Source organism: Chiloscyllium punctatum, chromosome 26 (assembly GCF_047496795.1).
Source record: "Chiloscyllium punctatum isolate Juve2018m chromosome 26, sChiPun1.3, whole genome shotgun sequence".
Classification (NCBI taxonomy): Eukaryota; Metazoa; Chordata; class Chondrichthyes; order Orectolobiformes; family Hemiscylliidae; genus Chiloscyllium; species Chiloscyllium punctatum.
The window spans coordinates 53,713,469-53,721,290 of NC_092764.1; the positions used below are offsets into that span (position 1 = coordinate 53,713,469).

The 7,822-nt window shown below is 43.1% G+C and overlaps 1 protein-coding gene across 1 annotated transcript; it reads right to left on the reverse strand.

Annotated features, from left to right (window-relative positions):
• Window positions 1–5,748: 5,748 nt before the first annotated feature.
• On the reverse strand, window positions 5,749–7,007 carry LOC140496170 (leukotriene B4 receptor 1). Its single transcript, XM_072595684.1, has one exon. It carries the CDS (start codon window positions 6,990–6,992, stop codon window positions 6,018–6,020), a length of 975 nt encoding a protein of 324 aa, XP_072451785.1. The 5' UTR covers window positions 6,993–7,007; the 3' UTR covers window positions 5,749–6,017.
• Between the last annotated feature and the right edge of the window lie 815 nt (window positions 7,008–7,822).

The following is a 7,822-nucleotide window of genomic DNA, read 5'->3' on the forward strand; positions in this document are numbered from 1 at the left end:
CATAGTCTGCTTTTCTTTCCACCAATGCTGCAAGACATGTTGAGTTTCTCCAGCACTTTCTGTTTTAGTTGTATATGGAAGGTAATCTCACTGAAACATGTAAGATTCTGAGAGATTCTTTCCCCCTGGCTGGAAACTCCATAATAATGGGATATGGGGTCATTCAATTAGGAATGAGGAGGAATTCCTTCATGCACAGAGTTGTAAATCTTTGGAATTTTCTATGCTGGGAGCTATGGATATCCAGTCAGTCTGTATATTCAAGATTGAGCTTGACAGATTCTTGGAATCTATAGAAATCAAGGGATATAGAATTTATGATCTACTCCTGTTACTAATCCTTATGTTTCCATGTTAATGAAATACTTACATATCCATGTTTACATGGCCGCTTTTGTAGGTTGGCAGGCTGGTTGGAGTAGGGGGCTGCCTATAAAATTGCCCAACTAGCCCTCTCATCTGTCCTTGATCTGTCTGCAACTTTACAGATTATGGGTGAGGCCAAGGCCGCCTCACTGCCTTTATCCCAAATGACCAATTACTGGATGTTTAAGAGCTATGTCCTGCCAAGCACAGCCTTAATGTTGAGGCTGATGGGAGGTGTTCAGGGGTGTTCAGGTCACTGCTGCTTGGCTCTTGGCATGTAAAGGTGGGGTACTTGCCTCAGATGTCCCTTTTGCCCCATGAGGCCATCTACCCACCCTGCAAGGTCTGCCTCTGCCATCCTACAGGTTCTCCTTCCTACTACTGTCCGGCCTGTCCAGTGAGACTCCCAGCCTTTCCGCAAGCCTAACCTCCCCACTCTGCTGAAAGGCACACTTCCCTCTTCCCATCCCCTCAGTTGCCTATACTAGACTTTGCAACCTGGGTCTCCCCATAGCCTGGGTCTTGACCACTCTTGAGCTGGTGTTGCAGGGGCTACACAACTTTGGGCCAATTGCACAGACTAAAATTTTCATTGTTCTCTCTTTCTGCAGAGGTGGGGACTAAAACGGCATAGTTTAATTTACAGATTTAATATTAGAAAACTTGTTCACTAACCATGGTTTATATTAACCCCTGTTCCATTTTTTCAGACCAGTTTCAGATAAGCCTCTCCTGCCCTTGGTATGCTTTCAGCAGCCAATGCTGTCCATCGGGCATGCTCCGGACACCATGTCCACATTGGGTCTTCCTAGACATAAGGTTCTTCCATTGCGTTTTGGGTAAGGGTGCCCCCATTGAAAGCCCAGAATTCTGAATAAAACATAGCACAATGTGATTTGACTGAGTTTAAAAATTGATACCACTGGAGGAGAAATAAATAAAAGCGAAAGCACAGGAGGGAGATTCAGTGAATTTTATTTTACACTATATCTGTTTGATTAGGAATGCAATGCCTGAAAAGCTGGTGAAAGCAGATTATCATTTTATTGCTGCAAACCCCTCCTCAGTTTGTATAGTGTCAAACAAACATTTCCTTTATACTATACAAACTGACAAATTGAGCTGTTTATTATTTTCTAATTGTATTTCTGACTCACTTTTTCCCATACTTGTTATTCTGAGGCAAATTTATTAAGCCTCCTTTAATGTGCCCATCTGTCTAGGGTCACAGAGTTAATAGATTTACTAACAGATGAAGATAACAGGTCCAAAGAATGATTCACCTCTACCTTTTTCCAAGCTCCTTGTACTACAGAAGCCAGTCTTCAGCCAATTCCATTCACTTAAAGTCATAGAGATGTACAACATGGAAACAGACTCTTCAGTCCGACTCGTCCATGCCGGCCAGATATCCTAACCTAATCTAGTCCCATTTCCTATTCATATACCCATCCAGATACCTTTTAAATGCTGCAGTTGTACCAGCCTTCACCACATCCCCTGGCAGCACATTCCATACACATACCACCCTCTGTGTGAAAAGTTGTCCCTTCAGTCCATTTTATACCTTTCTCCTCTCATCTTAAACCTATGCCCTCTAAGTTCTGGACTCCCCCATCCCAGGGAAAAGACTTTGTCTATTTATCCTATCTATGCCCATTATGATTTTATAAACCTCTGTAAGGTCACCCCTCAGCCTCTGACACTCCAGGGACAACAGCCCCAGCCTATTCAGCCTCTCTCTATAGCTCAAATCCTCCAAACCTGGCAACATCTTTGTAAATTTTTCCTGAACCCTTTCAAGTTTCACAACATCCTTCCAATAGGAAGGAGACCAGAATTGCATGCAATATTCCAAAAGTGGCCTAACCAATGTCCTGTACAGCCACAACATGAACTTCCAACACCTGTACTCAATACTCTGACCAATAAATGAAAGCTTACCAGACGCATTCTTCACTATCCTATCTACCTGTGTCTCCACTTTCAAGGAGCTATGAACCTGCATTCCAAGGTCTGTTTGTTCAGCGACACTCCCTAGAACCTTACCATTAAGTGTATAAGTCCTGCTAAGATTTGCTTTCCCAAAATGTGGCAACTCACATTTATCTAAATTAAACTCCATCTGCCACTTCTCAGCCCATTGGCCCATCTGGTCAGGATCCCATTGCAATCTGAAGCAACCTTCTTCACTGTCCACTACACCCCCCAATTTTGGTGTCATCTGCAAACTTACTAACTACACCTCCTATGTTCACAACCAAATAATTTATATAAATGATGAAAAGCACCGATCCTTGTGGCACTCCACTGGTCACAGGCCTCCAGTCTGAAAAGCAACCCTCCACCACTACCTTCTGTCTTCTACCTTTGAGCCAATTCTGTATTTAAATGGCTAGTTCTCCCTGTATTCCATGAGATCTAACCTTGCTCACCAGTCTGCCATGGTGAACCTTGTCGAACACCTTACTGAAGTCCATATGGCTCACATCCACTGCTCTGCCCTCATCAATCGTCTTTGTCACTTCTTCAAAAAAACTCAATCAAGTTCATGAGACAAGATTTCCTACAGACAAAGCCATGTTGACTATCCCGAATCAGTCCTTGCCTTTCCAAATACATGTACATCCTGTCCCCCAGGATTCCCTCCAACAACTTGCCCACCACCGAGGTCAGGCTCACCGGTCTATAGTTCCCTGGCTTGTCCTTACCACCCTTCTTAAACAGTGGCACTACATTTGCCAACCTCCAGTCTTCCGGCACCTCACCTGTGACTATCGATGATACAAATATCTAAGCAAGAGGCCCAGCAATCACTTCTCTAGCTTCCTACAGAGTTCTAGGGTAAACCTGATCAGGTCCTGGGGATTTATCCACTTTTATCCATTTCAAGACATCCAACATTTCCTCCTCTTTAATCTGGACATTTTGCAAGGTGTCACCATCTATTTCCCTACAGTCTATATCTTCTATGTCCTCTTCCACACTGATGCAAAATACTCGTTTAGTATCTTCCCCATCTCCTGCGGCTCGACATAAAGTCCGCCTTGCTGATCTTTGAGGGGCCCTATTCTCTCCCTAATCACCCTTTTGTCCTTAATGTATTTGTAAAAACCCTTTGGATTCTCCTTAACTCTATTTGCCAAAGCTATCTCATGTCCCCTTTTTGCCCTCCTGATTTCCCTCTTATGTATACTCCTATTGCCTTTATACTCTTTTAATGATTCACACAATCTATCCTGTCTATACCTGACATAAGCTTCTTCCTTTTTCTTAATCAAAATTACAATTTCTTTAGTCATCCAGCATTCCCTATACCTACCAGCCTTTCCTTTCACCCCGACAGGAATATACTGTCTCTGGACTCTCTCGTTATCTCATTTCTGAAGACTTCCCATTTTCCAGTCATCCTTTTACCTGTGAACATCTGCCCCCAAACAACTTTAGAAAGTTCTTGCCTAATACCATCAAAATTGGCCTTCCTCCAATTTCGAACTTCAACTTTTAGATCTGGTCTATCCCTTTCCATCACTATTTTAAAACTAATAAAAATATGTTCACTGGCCCCAAAGTGCTCCCCCACTGACGCCTCAGTCATCTGCCCTGCCTTATTTCCCAAGAGTAGGTCAAGTTTTGCACCTTCTCGAGTAGGTACATCCACATATTGAATCAGAAAATTTTCTTGTACACACTTAACAAATTTCTCTCCATCTAAACCCTTAACATTATGGCAGTCCCAGTATCTGGAAAGTTAAAATCCCCTACCATAACTACCCTATTATTCTTACAGATAACTGAGATCTCCTTACAAATCTGTTTCTCAATTTTGTGCTGGCTATTAGGGGGTCTATAATAATCCCAATAAGTTGAACATCCCTTTCTTTATTTCCCAGTTCCGCCCAAATAACTTCCCTGGATGTATTCCCAGGAATATCCTCCTTAAGTACAGTTCTAAAACTATCCCTTATCAAAAACGCCACCCACCCCACCTCCCCTCCCCCCCCCCCTCCTCTCTTGGACCCCTTTCTATCCTTCTTGTAGCATTTATACGTCAAGGAAATTCTTCTCCTGGAATGTCTGGAGTTCTATTCCCCAGAGTTGTGAAGGCTAGGTCACTGAAAGTAGTTCAAGACATGTTCGACAGATCTTTGAACCATCTGGGAGCAGGGGGGTTATGATGAGCGGTCATGAGTTTGTTAATGACAGGGCAGGCTTGAAAAGGAATCTACTCCTCCTTTGTCTTAAGTTCTTATGATAATCAGTCGACAAACAAATGATAATGTCCAACAAGTGGGCGGCACGGTGGCTGCCCTCACAGCGCCAGAGACCCGGGTTCAATTCCCGCCTCCCCGTCTGTGCGGAGTTTGCACGTTCTCCCCGTGTCTGCGTGGGTTTCCTCCGGATGCTCCGGTTTCCTCCCACAATCCAAAGATGTGCAGGTCAGGTGAATTGGCCATGCTAAATTGCCCGTGGTGTTAGGTAAGGGGTATGGGTGGGTTGCGCTTCAGCGGGCCGGTGTGGACTTGTTGGGCCAAAGGGCCTGTTTCAACACTGTAAGTAATCTAATCTAAGAGAGGGTTAAGGTACAAACTAATTACATGCTCAAAATAAATGAGAAGTGATCGTTAAATTTCCCTTGAATAAGCAAAAAAGTAAAATGTGACATCTGAGTCGTATGACAAACCTAGGACAGATATGATTTTAAGTTACCAATATAAATGAAATATCCAAGAGAAAGAGAAAAGTTGAGTGGAATGGCTATGAAAATGTGCAGAGAGATCAGTAAATCAGATTGGAAAACAAAGAAGTATTTTATAAACATATCAAAGGGACAGAATAACCCAGATCATATTGGAGTTGCAATTAAAAATTCCCTTCTGCAAAATAATAGGATAAATACGAAACAATGCGACATAAGGAATAAAAGTGTGCGCTGTTCAATTTCTGAGCTCCTTCCGGTGTAACATCTCAGAAGTCTTCAAGTCGGCTGCGCTGAAACATTTACAGTAGGTACTTTGCAAAGTGTTAACTCATGTCTACTGCCCTCCCACCCCGGCTCAGCAGAATGAGAGAGTAGTCAGTTTTTGTTTCCCACAGGTATGCACGGTCATCAACAGCACAAACATGACCCAGCAGGACAAGCAGGAAGGCTTACTTTGATCCCTCTAAATGGCGGAATAGATTCCAAGGAAAGAAGGCACTGCTCCTGTTCCTAGTTCTTATGGTCTCCCAGTGACATGGGATTAACTCTTCCCTCTTTCAGTTCAGAGATAATGAGGTGGTGGAGGGCTGAGCGGAACCCATGGAACTTGACTGTCTCGGTTCTCGCCGGGAAAAACAGCGGGACATGCAAAACTGCGAGAATATTCAAACACCAATGCATAAAATGTCACATTTTAGTAATTGTTTGGATTGGGCTTTTTGTTTTGTAATTCAGTGGTAAATATAAATGATGCACACGTAATCAACTTGCACAAGGACAAATTCGACAGGCAAGTGATTCAAACAGAGCGTACATAATGTAACGCGGATTTCTATAGCATGCAAAAATGGCATCCGCTATCTCTTTCTGCTGCATTGTGTATATCAGACACAACGCTGCTTCTTTTTTCTCTCTCTCGAGGTGGCATCATTAACAACGCATCAAGTGTTTACAGTCCTTCCACACTTTCCATATTAGTTGCATCTTCGCGTTCCATCTTGCTTTCATTGGTGGCGTACTGAGCTATTTGTTCAAATACCTTGGCCATCACTGACGAGCGCAACCCATTTCGCAAATTCCGCGCAGCGAACGCGTAAAGCAGGGGGTTGACGCTGCTGCTAATAAACGCTAACGTTCCTGTAATGTAGGTGCCCACCTCAGAAACCGTTGTCAGCGTCTCGAATGTGTCGGAGTCCAGCGTCAAGGAAACCAAATCAATCACGTTGAACACATGGTATGGAAACCAGCAGATTAGAAACGCCACAATAATGCTGATAATTAGCATTTCAGACCTGTGTTTGCTCTTAAAGGTCATCCGACCCACCCGTTTTGCAACCAATCCATAACAGGTTGCCAGAACTGTAAAAGGGATTACAAATCCAGCCAGGGTTTCCAACACAAGGCATGATATATGCTGGGCTTTGGAATCATACTGACCACCGAAGCACTGAAGGTGGTCATTGATGATGCCCACTTTCCTGGTTAAAAGGTTGGGAACCGAGAGCAGAAAGGCCAAACACCAAACAATAAGGACCACTTTGCAAACATGCTCTGTCCTCTGCCATCGCTGGGAGGCAAATGGATACACAACAACCAAGAAGCGGTTTATGCTCATCAGCATGATGAAGTACACACTGCTGTACAGATTGCAGTAAAGGAGATAGCCCAGGATTTTGCACGATGTTTCTCCAAAGACCCAACTGTTGCAGATGGAATAAATCCACAGTGGCAAAGTGACCAACACGATCAGATCAGCAAACGCCAAGTTCACAATCAGGATAACAGTGGGTGAACGTTGTTTCATCTTATGCAAGATGACCCAGATGACAAGTGAATTCCCTGGAATCCCAACAATGCATGTTAATCCAAGAACGGTACCAGCCACTGCTTGAAGAGCTGTTTCTGTTGCATTGTTCGATTCCATCCTTATCGTTATGAGCCCCGGCCAACACTTCAGGGTATTTTATATGAATTCAGTTCCTTAATGAAACTTGCCAAATACGTTAGCAAATACTGCTATTTCCAGTGTCATGCGCTAAGATTACAAAATGTCAATACTAACCACATAAAAATGCACTTTCTGCTGTTGACTGGATTCAGGGATTGGGAAACGCAATTGAACAACCCTCTGTAACTTTGTGTGATGCTGTATGAATTCTTTAATAATTTGCCCCCACATTTATTTTAGGGCTTTAGCTGCTATATTCAAATGCCGTGTTTATGATCCTCTAAAATATTTCTTCATCTTTGAGAAAGAGTATTGCTCAATGTTATTTGTGACTCTTTGCAGCAGGCAATAAAGGGAAGTCACTTCCAACCAATTCAGCTTATTAAAGGGCACCAACTTTCCCGGGGCTTTGATTTCTCAGTTATTTTGGGATGGGAGCACATAAGACATGTTCCAGTCACGAGATATTGTGTTCTGCATCGTGTCAGATGACTGGAACACAAATCCTTAAAGCAGAAAGAAACTGGAACGTGATTCCAAAACCAAACTTTGATCCACATCAGGAATTTCATGTCAACTCGCATGCTCAACTAATCAACTGGATACCATATGTAACCCAGTTACAAGTCAAGTTACCCAGTTACAAGGTAGAGGCTACATCGGCCAAGTCCCAGTGGACATATTTTCTAATAGTTCTGTTATCGTTTGGAAATTTGCAGCTGAATTTTCCTATTTTTGTCAAAGGTTTTCTTGGTTGAGATTTACAGCAGCTGGTCTACAATGGGCCAGTACTGATTTTTCTCATT

Excerpts from the sequence above, each read along its gene's own strand:
- LOC140496170 (XM_072595684.1), bottom strand. The coding sequence starts at position 6,992 with ATGGAATCGAACAATGCAACAGAAACAGCTCTTCAAGCAGTGGCTGGT.